This window comes from Somniosus microcephalus, chromosome 3 (assembly GCF_052327205.1).
Source record: "Somniosus microcephalus isolate GS21.2 chromosome 3, FLI_Smic_1.0, whole genome shotgun sequence".
Taxonomy (NCBI): domain Eukaryota; kingdom Metazoa; phylum Chordata; class Chondrichthyes; order Squaliformes; family Somniosidae; genus Somniosus; species Somniosus microcephalus.
In genome coordinates, this window is record NC_140989.1 from 285,861,244 (window position 1) to 285,888,232 (window position 26,989).

Consider the following 26,989-nt stretch of genomic DNA (forward strand, 5'->3'; position numbering starts at 1 on the left):
GGGAGTGGGTAAGGTAGTGGGTTAATATGCTTCATTTATACATCTAGGGTCTGCACATGAATTCAGCCTAGACTTTGCTGCTTATAAGGAGCCAATCTGTATTGAGTTTGGGACAGATTCAAATCAAGCTTCTAGTTGATGTGGGTACACAGTGCAAAACTAAGTTCTAAGTATGTTCCGGAAGGGGGGTTGGCGAGCTACGATGGGGAAGGGCAATTGCAACGCCTGTGGAGTCAGAGGAGCACTCCTGATCCTCTTGGCTCCACAGGAAAGGTTTTAAAAGAAGTTATAACTTAACTTTCATTGAAGAATCCTACCAATACCTGTTCCGCTCGTCGCTGACTAATTTTAAAAAGGGGTGCTTCAACAGCCATTCCATAATTACATACTCAAGATGCCAAATGCCTGGTTTAGGCATCTTGCCGGGAAGCCTAAAAATGGGCCCCATGCATATAACAGTGGGACCAATCCCTAAGCAGATCGGGCGCAGGCCGTCCTACTGCTAAATTGTTATGCATTGCACTGTTTTTTGGGCGTAAAACGGCTGTAACGCGTACCAATTTCTATCCATGTCTCTGTTTATTTCCTCCTCTAATTCGTACTGTGGAGCTCTGTTTTTTGATTGGTCTTCTGCTGTTTTTCTCTCTCACACACTATTCTTGTTGTGGTGTTTGCTTAGAAAGGACATGCCACTGCCACTATATATTGGTCATAGTTCCCCTGACTTGAGTTATGTGGTTTAAAAAAAAAACACAAATACTGTACTTGCTGCTAAATCCCAATAAATTTGTTTTGACAGCAACTCCATCTATCCCCATACTCAGACTCTTTCACATCCTGTTTGTTCCAAACCTCTGTCAGTCATACTTGTTATATAACTTGTGTTTCCCATGGAACACCCTAGTAGACTTGGCAACAGTTACGTGATTCTGATGGACCCATGAGAGTCCTAGAAAAGGGCATTTACTTAATGAGTCAATCTGATAGCTATATGGCACACTGCCTGTGATTTTTCAATAACTAGTTTATACTGAAAACACACCACACTTCTAGACCATTCACAGCCCATTGATCTCTCTCCCATCAAGTTAGAAGACTGACATCTGCTGAGAGCAGAGTGGTGCACCATTGTGTTGGGGCAAGTGAGAGGAGATATTGTGGACCTTTAAAATTTTATTTTACATACACATGTTTTGGTGTCTGGTAGTCCTATGAAAGAAAATCCAGACCAAAACAGAACTCATTAGTTGGGATCTATTCTGACAGTGATTTATCCATATTATATTAATTCCTTGTAATAGATCACAGGAGCTTATTGGTATCTGGATTATCAACAATGCAAAATGGAACAAGCACAAATGAAAACAAACTGATAGGCCTGGCAGAAACAAAGGAGTTTTGTACTGAAAAGGGAAGGCAGACAAAGAAGTTATGTTATACAATTTTAATTTATCGAACATTGAAAGGTCTTATCAACTTTCCAAAATGCCTACTTTTTTTTATGTTACATTAGATTAAATTCCACGCTCTTGTGTACCCATTGGGGAAGCTGCTCTTAAAGAGAAATGGCTACAGCATTACAGCTCTGATTCTCCAACCTGTGATCCCTACAGCTGTGGCTCCTCGCTGTAATCTCCACAAGGTAGAGTGTAGCAGGGGTTCCAACCTCAGTCAATGCTGAGCAAGCTGATCTCAGTCAATGCATTGATGGGGACAATAAAATGGCCCCAGTCTCTTCAGCCATTACCTATTTTACTTCAGATAGTGTAGTGGAGGTGAAAACTCTGGAATCATTTAAGAAACAATTAGATTCTGTAATAGTTTATGGTTTTTCTGGATTGATGAATTATGATGGGCTGAATGGCTTTCCTTATTATCTTGTGATCATGTGACATGCAGTGAGCAATGCCATTGGAGATATGCTAGTGTTTATTAAACTATTAAAGTAAAATCTGTACAGACGAAACAAATCAGTGATTTTATTTGCACCTATGTTTCAGTGTTGGAACCACCAGTGCCCTATCCAAATCTTCAAGCACTGTATTATGGACTGGGAAAAGAGGAGTTGCAAAAAGAAATTGAAGTACAGAATAAAGAGTGCGTATTCATCTGAGTTCAATGACTTAACACCTGACCGTACAGGTACACACTTACAGGAGGTTATTTAGGCTGCCAGTATTATATAATAAAAAGCCAGATATATTATGGGATTGATGATGCTGCCTGCAGCACTATCGTACTTCAGCTGCAGGGGCCCCATGTCATTGAGAACGTCGTCAACCTGAAGGCTACTTCACACCCATTGTTTTGAGAGTGGGGCAGTGAAAGCAGGAAACACTAAAAGTGCTCGGAGCCTGTGCAACAACTGTCTGCCTGTCTCATAAAAGCCCCAAATCAGATGCAAAATAGGGGCCTCCTTATAATATGGTTGGAATGCCTGAGCAGTACTCCAGTTGCTCAACATCTGTTTAGAATGGATGCTTCAAAGAAGGCCCAACTGAAAGGGGAAAAAAATTGCTGCCGAGTGGTTCTCTTCTTGACATAGGGCCACCTTTCCTTCCTGCTCCTGTGGGAGGAGGGCGGATTCGGCTCCGCTGTCTTTGGGGAAAAAACAGCACGACTGGTGGGGTATCCAGCAGCCCTTCACTGGGTGCTGTTACTAGACATTATGGGCTGGATTTTAATACTGGAGGCGTGTAGGAGGTGGGACTACAACTTTTGGGGTTGTAGTCCCGCCTCCATCGAGTTGTGGCCAACACACGCGATTTTCACTTGATTGACCTTGTTGAGCCCGCCCAGTGGGCTCAGCAGGCCAATTAAGGGCCACCCGGCAACAGGTGAGGTCACAGATTGACATTTCATCTGTCAAGAGCTTTTGACAGATGAAATATCAGCGTTTGACAGCTCTTTGAAGCTGTCAAATACGGACAATCTATACTCCAACTTCCTCTCAGGCTGATTAAGAGATCTCTCCAGAACAGAGAGCTGAATGCTGCAACTTTTGATAGCTCGCAGCCATTCTGCTTTCTGTGCCGGTGAGATGAGGGACTCCTGAGACCTGAAGGAAGGAAGGCTGTAAAGGTAAGTAAAACTTCTTTAAACACTTTATACACACACCAAACACACTTACCTCTGCACTCATGCACCCATCACTCACCTGAACAACGGACATCTGGAACCCTCCAAGCCCTTCAGCCCGACGGTCCGCCTCGCTAACTTGGCGTGGTTTGGAGCCGTCGGGAATCCCACACTTCAGGAATAAAAATAGGGATTCGGCTAAAAACTGCCTGTTAACTACCTGTTAACAGGCAGTTAATTGGCACTAATCCCCTTCCCGCCTCGGGGAGGCAGCTCCCAGCACAGGTCGGGTATCTGCCTCCTTTGAAACTGGCATGGGGGCGGGATGGGTTCGTGCCCCCCCGATTTCAAGATTTTAACCCCCCACCGCCTCCAATCCCGCCTCCACGCCCAATGAAAATCCTGCCCTATGTCCCTGACTCACATGGCACACTCAGTGCGTCATGACAGGAGTATGACAAAAATATTTAAATAAACTAATCTCACATTATCGTGTGAGGCCAGTTCATTTGGGTGCAGGGGCATGCAGAGCTTCTTTCCTGGTGGCACTGCACCAAGACCGCTTTATCTGCCCTCATATGTTGGGTGTATTTATATAATGTCTTGCATAATAGTAAATATTCCACCACAAATTAACCAATTAAATCATTAAAATAATTTCTACAAACTGCTTTCAGCTACCATTTTCCTTCCTTATTTAGGTCAGTAGATACAGCCAAAAATAACACTTACAGAAAAGTAGGAAGGAGTTGCATTTATATAGTACTTTATCTGCTCTCTTTCCATATCAATCATCTCCTCCACTCATCATCCATCCCTTAAACGGCTGATTAAAAAATCCTGGAATTGATGGAGTCGCAGTACAACCGAGTCCCTGCTGTTTTCTGGTGGAATTTCTCTGGAATTATGGCAGGGGCCTAGCAGAACCTCTGAGGAAGTCAGATTTCTTCATGCCTCTCAAGTCCAGTCAAAAATTATCATCTCTTACTTTTGATGGCTCCAATCTGAGTTGATGTTCTTGGACTCACTACCTCTTCTGTTCTCAAATGGAACTCCCAGATCGCTATTGCTAAAGCTCAATAATTTCTTTCGTGCCAAACATCTTCTTTCCTCAATCACACTCCTGCACAGGGTAGAAGAAAAAGCTTGTTATCTGATGGATGATTCCTCTATCCCTTCTAGCCTCTAATTTCTGTCTCTATCACAACCTTTCTTGTCTCTGTCTCTCTCTCTCTCTCTATCACTTCTATTATGGTTGGTGGCTCTGTGCTTTCCTATCTCGTTTGTCCCAAGCTACAACGGCACTAACCTATGTTTTCTTCCTCCTACCTGGAACTTCACCATTTTTAAATCAAACTCATCACATTTTACTACTCTAGCACATTCATTTCCAGGACCGAAAAACTCCTTATTCCTTCAGTCTTTTCTCTTGCATTCCTCAGGCTCTTAAAACCCAAGCTTAGCATTCCATAATCAATACTTTCTGGTTTACCTCCTCTTTTCTACTCTATTCAACCTAGTTGGTGCCCTTGACTAAGGACCTTGGCCCTTCACCTGGTTTCTCAGTTAAGAAAAAAAGTATGCATTGTAGAACAATACAGACAATCTTATTTTCCCAGGCCCTGTCCTACTGGTAGGATCATGTAAACTGCCATCAAGCTATGGCAAATTAGGCACAAGACTTCCATCACCACTATAATAAGGCCTATACCACCACCCAAGGCACAGTGGAGAGCACGATAGGCATGCTGAAGCAGTGCTTCCACTGTTTAGACCACTCCGATGAGGCCCTGCAATGCAATCTCGCCAAACTATCTAGGATTATCACTGCATGCTGCATAATTAAGGAATAGATTGAGGGATCAAAATAAAAGTGCAGGATCGTCCAGTTCTCTGGCACCACTCCCATATCTAAGGAGGATTGGAAGATTGTGGCCAGAGCCTCTGCTATCTTCACCCTTATTTCCCTCAGCAACCTAGGATGCATCCCATCCGGGCTGGTGACTTTTCTACTTTGAGCGCTGTCAACCTTTTAGATACATCGGGGTCGATTTTCGTGGAGCCGTCAGGCAGGGTTTCAGGCATGTGGCGGGGGGGGGGGAATCCCGAATTCGGGGGTCCCGACACCATCCCGCCCAAAACCCCGCTCCACGCACCTTTCAGAGGCGGCGGGTACCCGCCCCACAATGGGACCCGCCGAAACCAGGCGGGAAGGGATTAGTGCCAATTAACTGCCTGTTAACAGGTAGTTAACAGGCAGTTTTTAGCCTAATTCCTATTTTGAGGGGTTTCGTGTGGGATTCCCGACGGCTCCAAACCACGCCAGGTTAGAGCAGGCGGGCCGTCGGGTTGAAGGAGTTGGAGGGGTCGCGATGTCGGTGTTCAGGTGAGTGATGGGTGCATGAGTGCAAAGGTAAGTGTGTTTGGTGTGTCTAAAGTGTGTAAAGAACTTTTACTTACCTGTACTTACCTTAACAGCCTTTCTTCCTGTAGCCGTCGGGAGCCCATCACTCAGCCGGAACTTAAAGCTGAACGGCTGCGATCTGTGAAAAGTGACAGCCTTCAGCTTTGAGTGCCGGTGTGAGTTCTAACTGAGTCTGCGCAGAAGGACTCATGTTAGAACTCGGACTGTCAGTGTTTCACAGCTGGGCGGGCTCAACAAGGTCAATCAAGGGAAAATCGCGCGGATTGGCCGGACGTCGAAGTAGGTGGGTCTAAAACCCGAAAGTTGTAGTCCCGCCTTCTTCCCGACAGCTTCGGGAAAATCGACCCCATCCTCTATCTATTTTTATCCTATTGAATTTCTCTACTACCTCCTCCTTTACTGTGACATTGGCAATATAATCTTCAGTGAAGACAGATGCAAAATACTCATTTAGTACCTCAGGCATGCCCTCTGCCTCCACAAGAAGATCTCCCTTTTGGTCCCTATTCAACTCCACCCTTTCTTTGACTACCCTTTTACTATTTATATGTTTATAAAAGGTTCCCTTTTTATGTTACCCACTAATCTATTCTCATACACTCTCTCCCCCTGTTATTTCCTTTTTCAGTTGTTGTCTGTACTTGTTGTATTCAACTTGGTTCTCTACTGAATTATGAACCTGTCACATGATCAAAAGTGTGTGATCAAATATCACATGGTTAAACCTCCAGGAATGCATCCAATCTAATTAGTGGTTGTGATTATTTTGATATAAAATGGGAAGTGGAAGATACAATAAGAAAACAGTACCCTTGGCCATGATGAGTAGGGGAGATGGCAGTTCAGACAGTTTATCTTGCAGGAACAAGAAAGGGCGCTTAGTTGATGCCAAAGGACATTTATTTCCCATAGAAGAGCAAAAATAAAAGTACAAGCTCCTTGATAGCTGAGTTGGTAGGAGACTCTCCAGCGTGAGAGAGAATGAGAAAAATTAATTGTGAGAAATAGAGCCAAAAAAGAGGAAGACAAATTATTGAGCTCACTGACCCGCATTGGTTCCCGATCCACTAAAGCCATGATTTAAAAATTCTCATTCTTGTGTTCAAATCCCTCCATGGCCTCGCCCCGCCCTATGTTTGTAACCTCCTCCAGCCCTACAAACCTCCAAAAACTCTGTGTTCCTCCAACTCTGACCTCTTACGCATCCACCATTGCCTTTACACCACCATTGGCAGCTGTGCCTTCAGCCGACTAGGCCTTAAGCTCTGGAATTACCTCTGTAAACCTCTCTACCTCTCTCTCCTACAAGGTGCTCCTTAAAACCTACCTCTAGGACCAAACTTTTGGTCACCTGTCCTAATGTCTCCTTCTTTGGCTCAGTGTCGATTTCTGTCCGATTATACTCCTGTGAAGCACCTTGGGTCTTTTACTACATTAAAGATGTTATAGCCATCAGAGATACCGTTAAAGGAAGAAAGAAACATTTTTTGAGCAAAACCATGGATAATTGACTGGTTGGATAATTGCTAGTATGTATTAAATAATTGTCAATACATTATACTTAGTCAATATATAGTATATTGTAGCGGTTCGTGTAGATCGCCACTAAATAAGAGAGTTGGACTTCGACGAACTATTAACAAGTTGTTTATTTACAGGAACAGACTAATTACATCAGGTAAGATGGCAGGTAAGATGGTTGACTAGGAGCACCGTGGTATAGGTCTTGTCCCAGCGGGGACTCTACGAGGACTGAGTTCGCAGTCCTGTGGAGAGCATGATGATGTCATCACGCTCGGTCGCGTTTCCCGCACTTGGGGCGTCACGTGACCGCGTCATTGCGTCTCCCGGTACGGAGGCTGGCTGTTGAGGCCAAGGTTGCGAGGCCGGACTGTGCCGGTGCTTGCCGTGGGGGCGGAAGATCGTCGCTCCCGTCGGCTGGCCGATGCGGCCGAAGTCGCGGTAGGCCGGGCTTTGCCGGCAGCCGTCTTGGAAGACCGAGTCGGGCCGGCGCGCGTGCGTCATGTGATGCGTGACGTCAGCGCATTAGGTTGCCTCTTAACGGGGCAACGGCCCAACAGGTAAGTTATACATACATAAGTAAGTTAAGTACATACAGTTAGGTAAGTTAAAGGGAATTATGTATATATCTATATGTAAGGGATAACCGGTGGTACCGCCACAATATAAAACATTCAATATATTTTATAACACAATCATTATGTATTAGATGAAAATAAAGGACTGCAGACCCGGTAAAGAATAAGAGCATCAGCCATACATTGAATTGATGAGGATTCAGACCAGCAACTTATACTTCTGTATCAGACTTGAAAGAAACTCAAACCAAAATAGTACTTGAGGGTAAATCCCAAATACAGTATCTCTGTTTGTAGATATTGTAAGGACCTTTTAAATAAGGAAACAGTGGCAAGTTTCCTTATGAAGAGGGTATTAAATCAGTGACTGTGAATGAATTTAATTGGGAAGCTCTGGTTTACAGCCAACACCCACTTAGAAAACCTAATTAGTATAGGTAAAGGGTTGATGAGTTTACAATAATATGGTAATGGTACATAAAGTCATACTATTGGATTTTAAATAAGCCTTCTCTGGAATTAGGAATAAACATATCTCTATATAAAACAAGTGGTGCTGTGAAATAATGATATAGCCTCCCAGTCTGTGTCTGACAGGGGAAAAAGCGCTGAAAGACCTAAATATAGTAACCAATTAGAAAGACTAACCAAATCCATCAGCAAAGCAGCTGAAAATGAATGAAAGCACATATTCTGTGTCTTACTTGCCATAGAACTTATGTAGGGTGAAGCTTGCAAGGCTAAGAGCCTGAAGGGACAGGCTTCCTTGCACGGCACGGTGTTTTAGCAAACCCCTGAGTCACTTGTAACTCCCTATACTGTGGGATTTCACTAGGGTAACTGGAGGTAAGGAACATCAGCAAGTGTGTTATTATAGGTCTTCTTCCAGGATCTCCTAATGGTCAGTTCAATAGCCAAGTAAACAGAGGACGGAGATCAGGAGCCCTGGCACTCCCCACCTCCTCAGTAGGTAATAATGCATGTTATATGTAAAGTGGAAAGATAAGTAATTAAGGAGGAAGAAATATTTTACTAGAGTATTTTCTAAAAATAAAATCAAGTTTTATATGTGGCAATAAGTGTAGTTGGCCATTGAACCATGGGAAGCAACAAAGCCAAGTCCAATGCTGTCTTCTGTTCCAATCCTATGTATTTCCAGCAGGACTTACTGGATAATGATCAGGAACAAGACCATGACTGCTTTTTTCCTGCATAGCACAAACCATTGGTTAAGCCTGGGACCGTCCTGGCCTGTATAACTCTGTAACACATTACACAAGCCCAAAATTCTCGACGTCCCTCTCGGTTGCTGGTACTGTGGCAGAACAGAACTCCCTGCCGCCCATAAGGATGGATGCAGATGCAGATAGACACAGACCTTGTCCCTATTCCCGGAGACAGGATCATCAACATAACTGGGGTGAGCGACCCATGTATTTCAGAATCGCCCATCTGACAGCCGGGAAGGAAAGAAAAGTAGTAAGAAGGAACATAATTTAAGTTTACTAATCTTTAAAAAGGTAATTGACACCCTCTGTCAAGATTTCCGTTCGGCTTTACATGGGCATAATAGACGGAATTGCTGGGAACGCCCTCAACATGCCCCCTTGACGTATAGGGCGGGTTGAAGACTTGTCTGCTCCCCTGCCCAGAATTTTGTGTCCCCCCCCCCGCCCCCCCACCCAACTGGTGGGCAATCCACCCTCCTCAACCCCAGAATTTTGTGTGCACCCCCCCCCCGCAACTGGTGGGCAATCCACCCTCTCCACCCTCCTCAACCCCAGAATTTCGGGACGACGGTGCATTTACTAATTGTGCCATCAGGAGAGTGGGACAGAAATTAACATTTTTATGCCGCTGATGTTGTTACAAGTCCACAAGAAATGGTTACACAGTGATCAGCAGACATTGTGCACGAGAAGCTTACTTAGATGAAATTGGGTTTTCAAATTCAAATATTAATATCTATATATATAAATCGGTACATCTGTCTGTCATTCTGTCTGTCATCGCCTGTGCGTCTGTCGGGCTATGCGCTCGAAAGTTACAGGGTGTACCTACGCGCGCGTTACCTCCAAAGAAAGCTTACGCTTCCGAGACGGTTTTAAGCGTATTTACGTTTCGGCCGGGCTAAAATCCCACCCGCGGTATCCCAAAAACCTTCAACGTTCCGCTCATTAGCATCTCATTATCCGCTCATTAGCGACAGAGTGACCTCGAGCTCGACCAATCGTACGCCGGGTTGCTGGCGTGTGCCGTCGGGCCAATCGGTGCGTGTGTGGCCGGGCCTTATCGTTCTGAACCGAGGTGAGTCGCCGTCATCTTGATTCCAAACTTTTCCTTTCTTTTTCCCGCTTTCTGCGTCTTTAAAAAAAAAACGTTGCTTTTAAAACACATAGGCCTAGAAATTCAGTTCTGACGCTATTGCGGCGCTAAAGTCGGGCGCTCGTCAAATTTAGCGCCCGCCGGAAAGTGCAGGCGAGCTCGCCGAAATTCAGTAGATTTGGCCAACTTTTTGGCCGAGCGCTGCACAAGGCGTTGGAACCCTGTGTTCAGGCGCTAATCCGGCGATGCAGCCTAATAACGCCGATTCCGGGCGCAGCGCAGGTGCGATCATGTGGTGAGTGTCAGCAGACACCCTGACGCCGGCCAGCTCTTAAAGGGGGAAGGGTCAACTTTGACTGCAGCCACGCCCTGCATGCTGTAGCCCTGCAACTAGGCCTCAGGAGTGGTTGTGTGGCATATCAACGCCTGGAGGACATGGAGAGGGCCCGTGAAAGAGCCGAACGCTTCTCTGAGCATGCGCTGGGTGTGCTCCTTCATGGGGTGCGCAAAAGAAGGTGGGTCGTTTGCCCGGCTAGTGGCAGGAAGGCTCCCAGGAGCCAGTTCAGGGAGGCCTGGACCAAAATTGCCCGGAGGGTCTCCTCCAGCTCAGATGTTCCCAGGAGTGCGGACCAGTGCCGCAAGAAATACAACAACCTATGTCGGCTGGTCAAGGTGAGTACCCTTTCCAATGTCCCCCTCATCCTTGCATGTGCACCTCCCATTAGGGCCAAAGGGACATCCAAGGTCTAATGGCCAGCCCTGCTGCCGCTGCAATGGCACTTGCATGTTAATCAAGAGCTCTTTCTGCACTTACCACACTGTGCAAGCTATTCCACCATGGGAGGCCTCACACAGAGCTACAGGGCACCACACTGTGCCAGCTATTCCACCATGGGAGGCCTCACACAGAGCTACAGGGCACCACACTGTGCAAGCTATTCCACCATGGCAGGCCTCACACACAGCTACAGGGCACCACACTGTGCAAGCTATTCCACCATGGCAGGCCTCACACACAGCTACAGGGCACCACACTGTGCAAGCTATTCCACCATGGCAGGCCTCACACACAGCTACAGGGCACCACACTGTACTTAGACGCCCTCCTTTCTCTTGCAGGCCAAGCTGGCGAGGAACGCCAGGAGCCTCCGTGTCACTGGTGGAGGCCCTCGCGAGTTCCAGGAGCTGACGCCTCTGGAAGAGAGGGTGGCCCGACTGCTGCGGCACCCGGTGATTGGGCCTGTGGCGATCGGCGACGCCGACCCTATACTGGAGCCCACTGGTAAGGACAGGACCGGCTGCACCTCTATCCTTGCCCTCGCGCATCAGATCTACATCCTTCCCCAGTGGCCGATAAATGCGCATAATGCACCAGTGCGGCCTCCCTCGCTGTCGGCCTGTCCTCACTCTAAAGCTACACTTGTGCCTTCCTGCTTTCAGCTGGTGAGGAGGTGCTCCCTGAAGCCCACACAGCCAGGCCCTCGGAGGAGGAGGACGTGGAGGAGCAGCAGGAAGGCGCCACCTCGGGGGAACCCTCCTCCGCTCCAGGACATGCCAATGAAGGGGATACGTCTGGCGTGCCGGAGAGCCAGGGGGAGGCGGGGGAGGGGAGCCCCGAACCTGGTCCCAGTGGCATGGACGCCCGCGGCAAGGCTCCGGCGGCACGCGACCCTTCTGCCCAGAGGGGGGAGGCGGTGGAGGGGAGGGCAGAACCTGGTGTCAGTGGCGTGGCCGCATGCGGCAGCGCTCCGGCGGCACGCCAGCCTTCTGGCCAGAGGGTGGAGGCGCCCTCCAGTCCGGACTCGGACGTCGCCCAGGAGGTGCGCCTCCTGGACGAGATGTCGGCGGCGTCGGAGCGCCGCCACGTGGAAATCATGGAGGTGCTGGCACAGATGCCTCAGGCCATCGAAAGCCTCTCTCAAAGTGTGGTGGCTTTCGGCCAAGCCCAGGCCAGGGGCCTCGAGGTTTTCGCTGCAGCGCACGCCAGGGGGGTGGAGCTCCTTGTGGCAGCGCATGAGAGGGGGGTCGAGCAACTCGAGGCAGCGCAGCACGCCAGTCGCCAGCTGAGAGGTGCTGTCCAGACAATGGGACTGCAGATGCGGGGACATGCCGGCGCAGTTGGGGCACTGACTTCTGCGACCCTCGCACTGGCGGGGAGGCGTCGCCAGGCCAGGCGCCGCCCTGCTGCCGCACACCGGTCTGGCCACCCACAGTTTGGCGCGCTTGCTCCCCGGCCAGGCCGCCCGAGTGCACGTGTGTCTGGCGACCAGCGCGCGCCTGGCATCACCCACCTTGTACCCATTGGTGCAGGCGAGCCTGCCACTCCCCCAGCCACGGTGCAAGGAGCTCCTGCAGCCACTGAAGAGGGCCACCCACAGCTGCAGCAGCCACCAGCCGGCCCCTCCCGGGCCCGCCCTCGTGTAAGCCGACCCCCAAGGGCATCTGGCGAGACGCCTTGTCGCCCTGAGGATCCTTCCCCCAGCCTCGGCACAGCCTCACGGCCCAGCTTTAGGCGCAGCAGCAGGACGGGCCGGGGCAAAAGACGCCTGTCCACACACTCGCCCTCTCGCCACACCCAATAGAGTGTGTTCACCGAGGGTTTGGGTGATGCGGGGGCTTCTGTTCTGGGGGGCATTATGTGTTTTTGTTTTATGGGGGTCTTTGTGTTGTTGGGGGGGCTTGTTTTTGTTAGGCCAGTGACGAGGCCATTTGGATGCTGATGTTATGTTAGTCCTCCCCAGGTTTTGGGAGTGACAGAAGTTTGTTACTGTTTTTTGGGGGTCTTCTCTGTTTTGCTCTTCCATGTGGGAAGGGCCCTGAGGTTTTCAAATAAAGATGTTTATTTATTCACCATGTGCAGGTGTCATGTTTCAAGTGGTTGTTGGGTTAACCGGCTGAGGGCTTGCGAAGCGGCTGCGTTCAGTGGGCCAGGCCATTCCCTGACAGGGGGCCTAGAAGTGTCGAGCAATAAGCCCCCGGCGGACGGCCCTTGGACCTTGTCGCTCCCTCCTGGCCTGGTGCTGCTCCTCCTCAGGGTCCTCCTGCTCGTCCTCCTGAGGTGGTGGCCCAATGTCAGGTGGCAGTGCCTGAGTCCTGCGGATAGCCAGGTTGTGGAGCATGCAGCAGACCACGACGAACTGGGAGACTCTATCCGGCGAATACTGAAGAGACCCGCCCGAACGATCCAGGCAACGGAACCGTTGCTTGAGGACGCCTATCGTTTGCTCTATTAGGTTCCTTGTGGCTTGATGGCTTTCGTTGTATGCCAGCTCCGCTGGGGTCCTGGGCGCGCGGAGCGGGGTCATGAGCCATGTGCACAAAGGGTGCCCTTGTCCCCGAGAAGCCATCCCCTTGGTTGAGGCTGTGCCTGGAACATGTCAGCCACAGTAGTCTGTCGCAGGATAAAGGCATCGTGGATGCTTCCTGGGAAGCGGGCATTGACAGCTAGGATGCGCTGCCTGTGGTCACACACCAGCTGCACATTTAGGGAATGGTAGCCCTTCCGGTTGCGGTCTTGCTCGGCATTGCGGATAGGTGGCCGCATAGCCACATGCGTGCAGTCAATGGCGCCCTGCACCATGGGGAAGGCCGCGATCCTGGCAAATCCGAATGCACGCTGCTCCTGCTTGTGTTGGGTCATGGGGAAGGAGATGAATTGGTGGCTCCTCGCGAAAAGTGCTTCGGTGACCTGTCGGATGCAGCGATGCGCGGCGAACTGGGAGATGGTCGCGATGTCCCCAGCAGCGGCTTGGAAGGAGCCGCTTGCATAAAAGCTGAGAGCCACCGTGACCTTCACTTCCACCGAGAGAGACGCCCTGGACATGAGCTGTGGCTGCAAATCTGCATGAAGCCGCTGGCAGATCTCTTCAACCACCTCCCTTCTGAAGCGCAGCCTCTTAACACAATGCGCTGCAGTCATGGTGAGATATGAGACCTGCTCCCGGTATTGCCTGACTGGGTAAGGCCTACGTTGGCGACGCCTAATGGCCCCTCTGCGTCTAGCCATGCCTGGGCCTGTCTCAAAGCGTATGCCAGCCCTTCGCACAAAATGTCGCAACTGAGGGTTGGCCCCCCATGCAGCCCCCATTACAAAGTTCCAACCAGCAAAATCACAAGGATGCAAATGTCAAAGCACTGGCTAGAAGCCAAAAAGACCTCTCCTATGGTGTCCGAAATCAGTAATCTCTGTGCCTTGCTCTCTCTGCAGAAATCCAAACCAGTCAAGTCATTGCAGCGAAATGGCTAGCTTTTATGGGTGAGTGGATGTGCCCTTTAATTAGCGCTCCCCGAATCCCACAGGGCCTCTGTTGAGTTCCATTTCACAGTTCTTAGTAGCGCCACGCCAACATCGGCCGGGCGCCACTGAATTTCCGGTTTGGGGCGCACAAACGGCGTTGCACGACGGAATGACGTCATAAGATGCGCGCGCAGCTGACCGGGCGCTAACACTTTGCGCCGGCGCTAAAGCCCAGCTGAATTTCGGCATAGGCGCAGATCCGGCGGTGCCCGGGCGCTAAGTGGATAGCGCCGGAAATCTGGCGCTAACGTCTGGCGCAAACAGCTGAATTTCTAGGCCATATTGTTTTTAAAAAAAAAAAGATTTAGAAACGAATTAACTTATCTAATCTCATTAATTTTCCTACCTTTCCCCGTTTTTCCAGGTAGGCCTCGAAGCCTCGGCTTCTCCTTCGCACCCACGCCCGAGCTAGGCACCTCCCGGCCCCACTCGAAGGCTGGAGGGCCGAGCCTCAGCCCAGCGCCGCTAGGGTGCGCGCGCAGCAGGAGCTGAGACGCGGCGTCTCTCTCTGGCTCGGCCGGGGGGCGGGGCTTGCTGAGCGTCAAGCGTCACCCTGGCAACCGGCCCCCCGGCCGTCTTGCACAGCCGCAATCGGCGGTCTTCACCTGGGGGGGGGGGGGGGGCGCGACCCTCGGGGGGGGGGGGGCGCGACCCTCGGCGGGGGCTGTGACCCTCAGGGGGGGGGGGGCGCGATCCACGGGGGGGGGCCGTGACCCTCGGGGGGGGGGGGGCCGCCAAGCATCACCCTGGCAAGCGGCCCCCCCGGCCATCTCGCACAGCTGCAATCGGCGGTCTTCACCTCGGGGGGGGGGGGGGGGCCGCGACCCTCGGGGGGGGGGGGCCCCCGCCCCTCCCTCCCCCCCTTCCCCCTCCCCCCCTCTCCCCCCCCTTCCCTTCCCCCCTTCCCTTCCCCCCCGCCCTCCTTTCCCCCCCCGCCCTCCCTTCCCTCCCTTCCCCCCCGCCCTCCCTTCCCTCCCTTCCCCCCCGCCCTCCCTCCCTCCCCCCTCCCTTCCCCCCCTCCCTTCCCCCCCGCCCTCCCTTCCCCCATCGCCCTCCCCCCCGCCCTCTCTTCCCCCCACCCGCGCGCTCTCTCTTCCCCCCCAGTCTCTCTCTCTCTTCCCCCCAGTCGCTCTCTCTCTCTCTTCCAACAACAACATGCCCTCGAAAAAGCCTCGGCACTGCCAGGCACTTCAGCTAGTCTATATATATAAATCGGTCGATCTGTCTGTCTGTCATTCTGTCATTCTGTCTGTCATCGCGTGTGCGTCTGTCGGGTATGCGCTCGAAAGTTACAGGGCATACCTACGCGCGCGTTACCTCCAAAGAAAGCTTACGCTTCCGAGACGGTTTTAAGCGTATTGACGTTTCGGCCGGGGCTAAAATCGCGCCTGCGGTATCCCAAAAACCTTCAACGTTCCGCTCATTAGCATCTCATTATCCGCTCATTAGCGACAGAGTGACCTCGAGCTCGACCAATCGTACGCCGGGTTGCTGGCGTGTGCCGCCGGGCCAATCGGTGCGTGTGTGGCTGGGCCTTATCGTTCTGAACCGAGGTGAGTCGCCGCCATCTTGATTCCAAACTTTTCCTTTCTTTTTCCCGCTTTCTGCGTCTTTAAAAAAAAAACGTTGCTTTTAAAACACATATTCTTTTAAAAAAAAATAATTTAGAAACGAATTAACTTATCTAATCTCATTAATTTTCCTACCTTTCCCCGTTTTTCCAGGTAGGCCTCGAAGCCTCGGCTTCTCCTTCGCACCCACGCCCGAGCTAGGCACCTCCCGGCCCCACTCGAAGGCTGGAGGGCCGAGCCTCAGCCCAGCGCCGCTAGGGTGCACGCGCAGCAGGAGCTGAGACGCGGCGTCTCTCTCTGGCTCGGCCGGGGGGCGGGGCTTGCTGAGCGTCAAGCGTCACCCTGGCAACCGGCCCCCCGGCCGTCTCGCACAGCCGCAATCGGCGGTCTTCACCTCGGGGGGGCCCGCGACCCTCGGGGGGGGGGGGCCGCGACCCTCGGGGGGGGGGGGCCGCGACCCTCGTGCGGGGGCCGCGACCCTCGGGGGGGGGGGGGAGCGTGACCCTCGGGGGGGGGGTGGGGGGGGAAACCCTCGGGATGGGGGCCGCGACCCTCGGGGGATGGGGGCCGCGACCCTCGGGGGGGGGGGCCGCGACCCTCGGGGGGGGGGGCCGCGACCCTCGGGGGGTTGCTGCGACCCTCGGGGGGGGCCGTGACCCTCGGGGGGGCCCCCGCCCTCCCTCCCCTCCCTCCCCCCCGCGCCCCCTCCCCCCTTCCCCCCCTTCCCCTCCCCCCTTCTCTTCCCCCCTCCCCCCCTTCCCTTCCCCCCCTTCCCTTCCCCTCCCCCCTTCTCTTCCCCCCTCCCCCCCCGCCCTCCCCCCCCCCCCCCCCCCCCCCCCCCCAAGTCGCTTTCTCTCTCTCTTCCAACAACAACATGCCCTCGAAAAAGTCTCGGCACCGCCGGTCACTTCAGCTAGTTACAAATAAATAAAAGCAGAGTACTGTAAAATTTGCACTGGTGTACAAATTTCTTTTTCTGCTTCCTCAGATGTTATGGTAGCTGTTTTGAAAAGATGTTTGTCATCTGCTATGATGTTGCTTCTTCAAAAGTTCCCAGACATTACATTGCTACATCTACTGCCTATGCTAAAGTAGCTTTGATGGAAGGCAGAGAATGTGTATAATCAACTAGGACTGTAGAGCAGCGCTTTGCTATGGTTCTGTCTTTGTTTACTCTGTCTAACTTTCTCTTCCATCTCCTCCGTGTCTTCCCTTCTGTGTAACTACCTTTCACAGTTCCCGATCTTCATTTGCATCTGCTACAGCTTCGTGTCTGTTTCTTTCCCCTTTTTCTGCCTGTTTGTCTCACTGTGTCCCCCTTTCAGTTTCTCGATCCTCTCTACTGTTCTGTATTACTCTATCTCTTTCTGTGTGTGTGTTTCTTGCTTTCTGTTCCCATCTCTCTTCAGCAGGCACAACTACCTGTGACGCCTCATTTATATTGCTGAACCACTTTCTGCGTTCTGAATTTGCACTGTTTTACACTGCTAGAAGGGGTGAGGGGAATTCAGAGTCTGGCAGCAACATTAAAACAATTCCACAAGTGCAAGATTTGCGCATGCGCAGCTTTTCTAAGGTTGCGTGCTTGGCTTTGCCATTGTGCCCGCAAATTCCGTCCGGTGTCCGACGATGGTTTTTACAGGATGGCAATATGAAAACTACATGGCGACTAGACCAAAACAGTATTGCTCATGGAAGCAGGGAACGTAGCCATCTTGGAGGTATTGTTTCCTACATCTTACTGCAATTATATAGGGCCCTGGTGAGACCACATCTGGAGTACTGTGTACAGTTTTGGTCTCCTTACCTAAGGAAGAATATACTTGCCATAGAGCGACTGCAACGAAGGTTCACCAGACTGATTCCTGGGATGGTGGGGGGGGAATTGTCCTATGAGGAGAGATTGAGCAGACTAGGTTCCTATTCTCTAGAGTTTAGAAGAAGCGGTGATCTCATTGAAACATACAAAATTCTTACAGGACTTGACAGGGTAGATGCAGGGAGGATGTTTCCCCTGGCTGGGGAGTCTAGAACTAGGGGTCACAGTCTCAGAATAAGGGGTCAGCCATTTAGGACTGAGATGAGGAGAAATGTCTTCACTGAGGGTGGTGAATCTGTGGAATTCTCTACACCAGAGGGCTGTGGAGGCTCAGTTGTTCAGTATATTCAAGGTCGTGATCAATAGATTTTTGGATATTAAGGGAATCAAGGGACATGGGGATAGTGCAGGAAAATGGAATTGAGGTAGAAGATCGGTCATGATCTTATTGAATGGTGGAGCAGGCTCGAGGGGGCAAATGGCCTACTCCTACTCCTGCTGCTATTTCTTATGTTCCTGGCTCCAGAGGTATGTATACATTGTCATCTATATTACAGTGTTGCCTCCAAACACAGGACCAATGTATAAATGGAGGCTAAATAGTCCCAAAACAAGCTGTAGTAAGTACTGAACGTTATAATGGTATTTTTGCAAGAAATGTACCAATCAAGACAACTGGCTGAAGACAGACCTGCCAGATATGTTACTCAAGTCTATCCCTTTCAGCCAGGTGCCTTAACATGGCAGTTGTCCCTGTGGCTTGCTTTTCACTGACAAAACAGAAAATGTTTCCTCTGAGGAGATATTTGAACTTAGATGCCAGTAATTTATAATGAGAGTGAACAGCTTGAGTTATATACTAGCTATGAGATAACAGTCTGAGTGCTTTTGTGCCATATTGTGTGCAGGTTCAATGATGTTATGTATGGAGCATTTGGGAAAGAAAGGAAGCCTCAAGTGACAATGGACCAGAAACTGGAGCGAATCAACCGCATGAAGAAGAGTTACACTATGGACAGATCCGCTGGTGAGTTTGTCAGAAAATATTCGGTGTTGGGATGAATTTCCTACCCCTTCCACAAGGTTCTCCCCATCTCTTTTGAAGGCACTGACTCATGCCGGCAGTCCTCCAGTATTTTGTCCAATTAGCCCTTCTACTTGTGGGAGCTTATTTTTGGAAGGGTTTGCTGGTAGGTTGTTCAGTCACACTGGACATCATAACGGAGTCCAATCTGAATGGCACTCACACCTAAAGCAGGAGATACTGGATAACATTTGGAGCAGGAACTCTTTTACTTTCATGAACGAAGTCAGTAACAACAAGTAAAACTTAAAAGACAATACAACTGTACAGAATGTAAGCTCCCTGATGGGGCCATTGGTAAATGCATTGCCAAATATGGTACTGAACCATACAGACCACGATCTCCCAAAGTTCAATTCCTAGTTTGTACTGAGTTATCCAATCTTAGTTGAGATGATGGTGAAACTACAATTATTATTTCAGGAGAGATGGGGAAAAATTAGAAGGAAGAACTAAAATAAGAACTCCAAAATTTATCCCAGACTCTCTCAAATAATCAAGTGAAAAGCTTTGGAGTGTCAGATTATTCAACTCTGGACAGTTATATTTCATACAGACGTTAATACACTCTGCTATTTTGCTTTACTGCAGAAGCTTCAACTTCAGTATCCCCGGATCTGGCAATAAACATCACGTCAATTCGACCCAACACCAGCACACAAGAGGAGGAACTGTGGGACAAGGAAGTGGACGGTTTAGTTGACTGGACAACTGGACTCAATTTAGATGAGCTGGAAGATGATTAAGGAAAAAAAAATCCCAACATTCGACTCCTTCACGGACCCCAAACCTGTCTGTAATTTAACTTTTTAATCATTACATTAATTTGGTAGATATGAAGTCCTCTTCAATGCCACAATAACTCTTGAGTTCCTAGAATAATATTCCAAGATCACTATCCTGGAGCTTATCTTTATTTATTTCCAGATTGTGAAATAAACATTATCAATTTTTTTAAGTAATGATGCTCGCACTGATGAATATATTTTCTACTTGCTTTTGTTTTCACGACCATTGACACTTTCCCATCAGAGGGTGCTCAAAGCAACTCCAGGTTCGGGTCCCAACGCGTGAGTACGCACGGGGTACTCACACGTGGACCCGATGAAAGTGCCGGTTTCTTGCATGCGCGGGAAACCGGCACTTCCGTTCCTCTGAACGAAGGGGTTCAGAGGTCGAACGCGTGCGTGCGGGAGTCTGCGCGTGCGCTTTGAACTTACGTTTTTTTTACAGGTTTTTCCGTGAGGGTAAGTCTTTAGATTTTAGAAATGTAAAAACCAGGCGTAAGGCCTTCATTTTAAAAGGTAAGTGGTCAATTAATTAAAATTAAAACATTTTTTCCACAGGTTTATTATTTTTAAATACTGTAAAGCAAGGTAAGTTTATTTTTAGCCCCGTTTTTTTATAAAATTATTTTTTTCAAAAATTTAAATTATTGTTTAAAATAGTTATTTTATGTAATTTACAGTTTATTTAAAAAGTGTGATTTAAAAAAAAAAAAAAAAAAATTATTTGAAGGTTTACTGTTATTTTGGGGCCCGTATATTCATAAGTTTAGACAGGTCTTCCTGTCAATCTTATGAATGGGCTTTTCCCTCCTCTGATTGGCTGCCCATGGCTCACGTGATCCCAGGGGACGCATCGCACTAACTACGCCCCTGGGACACGCAAGCACAGCGCGCCGGGAGTTGGAGCAGGCCCCGGAGCGGAATTCCACGGGAGCCCAGAGCTCAACTGCCGGCGCGCAAGGTAAGTGCAGGTCGGGGCTTGCACCCGCGGGAAGCCCCCGACCTGAATTTCTGGGCCAATACTATGAAAAATGATGGAACGAAAGAGACCAGAATCATATCTCTCCTCAATCTTCTTCACTCCAGTGAAACTATTTCAATTCACATTCTGGTGGCTCAACTTGTAGAGTCAGTATGTAACTCAGTCATACAGTCCCGAAATGTCCCAAGTTCAAATCCCAGAGCTACCAGATCTTAGCCATGGTGGCAGTATGGCTACAACAGTTAGCCTAAGTTCCTTGGGACTAGGGAGAGGAAATCTGCCAGGGTCACACTGTTGATTGGTATCTAGTGACCCTTGCCAAAAAGTGAGTGGATACCGGATGACGATGGGATTGGGCTCAGGCTCAGAAATACATAGGCCCCAATATTAACTGGGGTGGGATTTCCAAGCGGGAAGGTGGAGTTCTAGACGAACGCTGTGGAGTTTTGACTCCACAGCATGCCCACAGCGTGCATGTTTTTTTTTAAACGGGATCCCCGCCTGGAAGCCAGCCTGATTGACAGGCTTGGCTCCCTGTTGGGCAAGGAACACTGCAGCTGAGGCCACAGCCCAGGAGCAGGTAAAGTCATGCTGCTTAGAGATTTTGGGGAGGAGGGGGTGCGGTGGGTACAGAGTGGCTTGTAGGGTTGGTGGGTGATCGTGGAGGTTCGGAGACTGATCGGGACAGAGATGGGATGTCGGTGATCGTGGGGGTTGGGGGGCCAGTGATCGTGTGGAGGGGGTCCAATCGTGGGATTCAGGTCCGATCGTGGGGGGTTGGGTCAGTGATATCATGGGGGGGTGGGGGTGAGGTCTGATCGCAGGGGAGGTACAAACTTGGGGAGGGAAGCAGGTTAGCTTGGTGGGCTGGGAGGATGCACTCCTGCTTCTCCTGGCCCACATGCCTGGGAAACTCAGTAGGCCAGAGTTAAATTTAAAATGGAGATAAAATCTGAGGCACAGAGCCTTATTAAAATATTTAAATAAGCAACCCTCCTGGGAGTGGGTTGGTTGCCTGGCTCTTCCCCCCCCCCCCTGTCCCCCCACCCCCCACCCCCCACTCCATCCTGTCCTGCCTCCCTTAAAACCAGAAGTGGCCAGGTTCAAGGCGGGTTGGGTTCAGGTTTGAGATTTTTTTCATTTTTACATCCTACCTGACCCAAACCCACCCATTTTTGGGGGTTAAAGTTCCCCTCATAAAAGTTTCAACTCAGGCCATTTGTCCCAACTAATCCGTGCTGGCATTTACTCTTCATATGAGTAAATAGTTCTAATCGCATTTATCCACCCTGTTCCCAAATCCCTACAGTCCCTTTTCCTTCATCCACCTATCCAATCTAATCCATGTTGATAAATAATAGTTTCTGCCTCAACCACTAACCCTGGAAGCGAATTCACAGCTTTACAACTCTGTATAAAGAAGTTTCTCCTGCCTTCTGTTCTAAATCTGTTACATTTAATATTGTATCTATGACTCCTTGTTTTTGACCCCTCAATTACTGGAAACAGTCCACTTCTATCTACCTGTCCCATCCTTTCATAATAAAGGCAAATCTGAAAATGTACTCATACTTGCCTTTCAGCCTGGATTTTCCTTAGTGAAACCACCCATTTTTGGATGGTGTAAAGGTGGACTAGCAAAGAAAAAGAGACAGAGGGGCCTTCCGCTGAAACGTCACTTCAAATAATGGCTACCAAAGTTTTCCTCCGCTGCATTCTGTTTCTTGCACCGAACCTTGGAAGGGATATAACACAGATTTATCAGAATGATATTGGGCCTTAAATGGTTAAATTATGAGGACAGGTTGGTTTATATTCCCTTGAGTTTAGAAGGTTGAGGGGTGATCTAATCAAGGTGTTTAAAGTAATAAAGGGATTCGATAGGATAGGCACAAAGGAACTATTTCCTCTGGAGGGGAATCCAGAACAAGAGGGCATAATCTTAAAATCAGAGCTAGGCAATTTAGGAGTGAAATCAGGAAGTACTTTTTCCCACAAGTGGAAACCTGGAGCTCTCTTCCCCCAAAAGGCTGTTGATGTTGAAATGAAATTGAAATTTTCAAAACTGAGATTGATAGATTTTTGTTGGATAAGGGTATTAAGGGAAATGGAGCAAATGTGGGTAAATGGAGTTGAGCTATGATCAAATTGAATGGCAGAACAGGCTCAAGGGGTTGAATAGCCTACTTTTCCTGTCTTCCTGTGACCCAGCCGTAACTTTGATCTGCTTGCCTGCCCAAAGTCTACCCCGATGCATACAGATGAGGATAGTGGACATGGATTAGTAGTCCCCAGGGTTTCTCTACCTGATCTTGATGAAGATGCCCAAGCGAAAGAGGAGGTAGCACAGGACAACCAGTAGCACACACCATCAGGCATGAAATCATCGACTTTCTCCAGTAGAAAGGATGCACTTCATTTGCATGTGCCAATCTAGTGTTTTTTTGGTTGTTCTCGCCGGACTTCCCATAGATTGGTGAGAGAGAAAGGTGAGGGTGTGGATATTGCAGGTATTGTGAGGTCTGTAATGTGACTTGAAGGTGATATTAGGATGTTGTCAGGTTGTGAAAGTTTTATTGTAATTTCACGGAGTGTGTTTCTTGCTATCAGGTCCTCTGTTGTGGTTTGAACACGCGACTGGTGAACAGAATGCAGGCACAGGATGTTAGGATTTAATCAGCTGGGAAAAAGATCATTGAGAAAAAGAGTAAAGACACTACGGAGAGATAGAGAGAGGAGCGCTAGACAAAGAGACTGGGGAGGAAAACGAGAGGGAGGGCGGAGAAGGAACGCGAGAAAAGAGAGAGTGGCAGCGGTGAGATTAATTCATCAGAATGAACTGCTAAAACCTCCAGTACAATTTAATGAGGAAATGTAACTTGAAGGTGATAGTAAGATGTCAGATTCTGAGAGTTTTATTTTTGCTATCAGGTCCTCTGTCTGTTGTGGTGAACGTTACTTTTTCTTATTTGGAACCTGACGTTTATGCGCAGAATGCTTCTGCACAGTTTCCAGTAGCTTTCAGTAACTTCCGGTTCGTTGGCAGCAATCACTCTGAAAACAAAAAGCCATTGATTATCCTTTGCCTTGCTCTTAGATAACCAATATCCAACTCTGTGATATCTCTAATATTCTTGAACTTGCAGACATTAATCGCTATATACAAAGATAGAACTTACAGAATCACAGAAACCCCACAGTGCAGATAGAGGCCATTTCGGCCCATCGAGCCTGCACCGACACATATACCACCCGATCCCCATAACCCCTACACCAACACATATCCCACCCTATCCCCGTAACCCCACGTATTTAATCCCCCTAACACTAAGGGTCAATTTATCATAGCCAATCAACCTAACCAGCACATCTTTGGACTGTGGGAGGAAACCGGAGCACCCGGAGGAAACCCACGCAAACACGGGGAGAATGTGCAAACTCCACACAGACAGTCGCCCGAGGCCAGATTCGAACCCGGGTCCCTGGCGCTGTGAGGCAACAGTGCTAACCACTATGCCACCGTGCTGCCAACTTACATTGATGTTGTGTCTTTCACGACCTCAAGGCAATCCGAAGCGCTTCACAGCAAATGAAGTACTTTTGAAGTGCAGTTACTAGTAATGTAGGGAACATGGCAGCCAGTTTGCATACAACAAGGTCCCACAAACAGCAATAGGTTAAATGATCAGATAATATGTTTTGCTTAGTGATGTTGGTTGAGGGATAAATGTTAGCCAGGACACTGGGAGAACTTCTCTGCTTGTCTTTGAATAGTGCCATGGGATCTTTTACATTCACCTGTGAGTACAGATAGGGGCTCAGTTTAACATCTCACCTGAAAGACAGCACCGTTGACAGTACAGCACTCCCTCAGTGTACACTGAATGTATCAGCCTAGATTATGTGCTCAAATTTCTGAAGTGGGGTTGAACCCATGACCTTTTGACTCAGGCAGGAGAGCTACCACACTAAGGTAAGATAACAGAAGACCTCCATTTAAATGATATACAAACACACTGAATTACCAAAGATTTATATGTTTATTTTCACATTGCCCTTGTTGTTCTCAAGTTTAGAAGAATGAGAGGTGATCTCATTGAAACGTATAAAATTCTTAGAGGGCTTGACCGGGTAAATGCTGAGTGGCTGTTTCCCCTGGCTGGAGGGTCTAGAACTAGGGGTCATTAGTCTCAGGATAAGGGGTCGGCCATTTAGGACTGAGATGAGGAGAAATTTCTTCACTCGGAGGGTTGTGAATCGTTGGAATTTTCTACCCCAGAGGGCTGTGGATGCTTAGTTGTTGAGTATATTCAAAAATAAGATCAATAGATTTTTGGACACTAAGGGAATCAAGGCATATGGGGATAGGATGGGAAAGTGGAGATGAGGTCGAAGATCAGCCGTGATCTTATTGAATGGCGGAGCAGGCTCGAGGGGCCGTATGGCCCACTCCTGCGCCTATTTCTTATGTTCTTAAAATGCTCTACCACTACAACTTTTATCACTGTGACTACTCTTTGTGTCTAAAACTCTTTATGTGTGACCCTAACCTCTTACTCCTACATGGTGCTACCTCAGTGTCAGGAGCTTGTGAGGTTTGTGGCTGGGATTATTCCAATGGAGCCCTCAAGAATTGTGGTGTCATTTGTCTCTGTGATGCTGATGTCTTTGCAGGATCTGTTTCTGGTGTCATGTCACTTGCATGTCCAATGTCTGTGGGTCCAGGCCAGAAACTCCATCCTGTGCTGGCCTTGATACAGCCGCATTATCATGAGAAACAATAACATCTGTACCATCCCTTGTAGCCCACTAATGCTTTGCTAGTGGTAACAATGGTACAAAAGTAACCAACACGCTAAGCTAGCCCACTTCAGTGCCTCATTAAGCTTGAAATAAAGCTAATTTCCAACTCCCCTCTCATACGTTTCATCCTCTTTGCAGCTCTTTGTTGTCTCACTGCTCATCAACTTTTGCTGCTCCTTCTGTTTTAAAAGCCTAACTTCAATGTCAGCTTTTTATCAAACTGACAACCCTGCCTCCACCCAGAGTAGAATTCACCAGCCTAACTTGGTAATGGCCTCTGCTGAGTTGAAATTAATAGATTTGTGAAGAACAATGGGCAGGATGGCGGCAGGAGAGCTGTGGCGGGTTCCAGTCCCGCTCCCGTCTGCAGCCGCTCTCTCAAAGATTTTCCGTAGATTGGCCTTGTTAAGTCCGCCCTGTGGGGTTCCCAGCCAATTAACAGGAAGCGGGTCTGATGATGTCATTTGATGATGTGTCATCAGCGGTTTCCTTAAAGGGACCACGGCCACATTGATTTTGACGGTTGTGCTGTCAGTGTTCTGCACCATTGAGGTGCTGCAAACACTGACAAGCACTGCACAAAGGTGCATGTCTGCACCCAGGATCATGCATGACTCCCTCCATCTGCTTATGGAGGAAGTCACAGCACACAGGGAGGTTCTCTTCCCTTCCCATGGGATGAAAGCACCTTCCCAGGAGATCAACACAGCCTGGTTGCACATTGCACAGCAGGACACAAGCAGGGATGTCGTCAGGAGTCCCTGGCTGCAGCGGCGCCAACTTTCAATGATCTCAGTAGATCACGAAACGTTACCGCAATGCCACACTCAACCTCACCCTGCTGTGCTATTCATCGCATCCCCATCACTCTGCCTTCCATACCCAGCTCCTGCACATCCTTACTCATACCAATTTACCTTGCACCTCCACCCATCCCTCTCTATCTACGTTATCACTTCCCCATCTCACTAGCCACCCCTCACACTCACCCTCATCCTACTACAAGCATATCAACTAATAACACACAAGGGTAGGCACTTGAGAGGTTTAGCTAATGTTCATGTGAAGTTTCTGGTAATGTGTTGTCATACAGTGAAATCTATATTTTCACCACTTCACCTTATTGGACAGATCTGTGCGCACCTTAAGAAGTGTCTTACTGAGTTCCAGTGAATGTTGAGGCATAATGATACCCCCGCTATAGTGATTAGTGTAAATGGCTTGGAAATTAAAGGGATGCTTTATGGTGCTGGTGTGGGATGGTGTCAACCTGGCACATCATGTGGCAGCCGGGGTTTATAGTGTCAAGAGAAGTAAATCTGGCCATGGTGATGCCATTGCTGGCCTCCCGGGCAGCAATGTTGTCGGGGGCTGATGCCCTGTGTCCAGTGCAGCATCAGGTGATGGCGGAGAAGGTTGGTGATGTTGGTGTGCCTGGTGATGTTGGTGTTGGGGCTGATCCTGGAAGGATTCAGAGGACCAAGGTGTGTTTTTTCCAAGGGCACCAATGTTGCTGCAATAGATGGCAGCTGAAGGTGAGATGACAGAAGCCATCAGTCAATGGCGAGAGAGGTTGTTCCAATGAGGTGGCACTGATTATACAGTTGGCTCTAAACACTTGCAAGCTAAAGAAATCTCTGTCTTTCAAATGCAGTAACCAACAGTTTCTGAGCTCTGAAACTGAACATCTGCAACATGGCATCCTTTATACCACTCTG

The 26,989-nt window shown here is 49.1% G+C and overlaps 1 protein-coding gene across 3 annotated transcripts in view; it reads left to right on the forward strand.

Moving 5' to 3' along the window:
- The window catches only part of LOC147122029 (ubiquitin-conjugating enzyme E2 U-like), a 92,949-nt gene that overhangs the window by 53,436 nt on the left and 12,524 nt on the right, over positions 1 to 26,989 (forward strand). For 2 of the 3 annotated variants that reach the window (XM_085982695.1, XM_085982696.1), the window contains exons 8-10: positions 2,001 to 2,097; positions 18,523 to 18,641; positions 19,290 to 19,660. In XM_085982695.1, the coding sequence (XP_085838821.1) occupies positions 2,001 to 2,097; positions 18,523 to 18,641; positions 19,290 to 19,444 (371 nt within the window). In that variant the 3' untranslated portion in view covers positions 19,445 to 19,660. Of the gene's footprint in view, positions 1 to 2,000; positions 2,098 to 18,522; positions 18,642 to 19,289; positions 19,661 to 26,989 lie in introns of those variants that run through there. The other variant, XR_015077665.1, reaches the window with a different exon arrangement.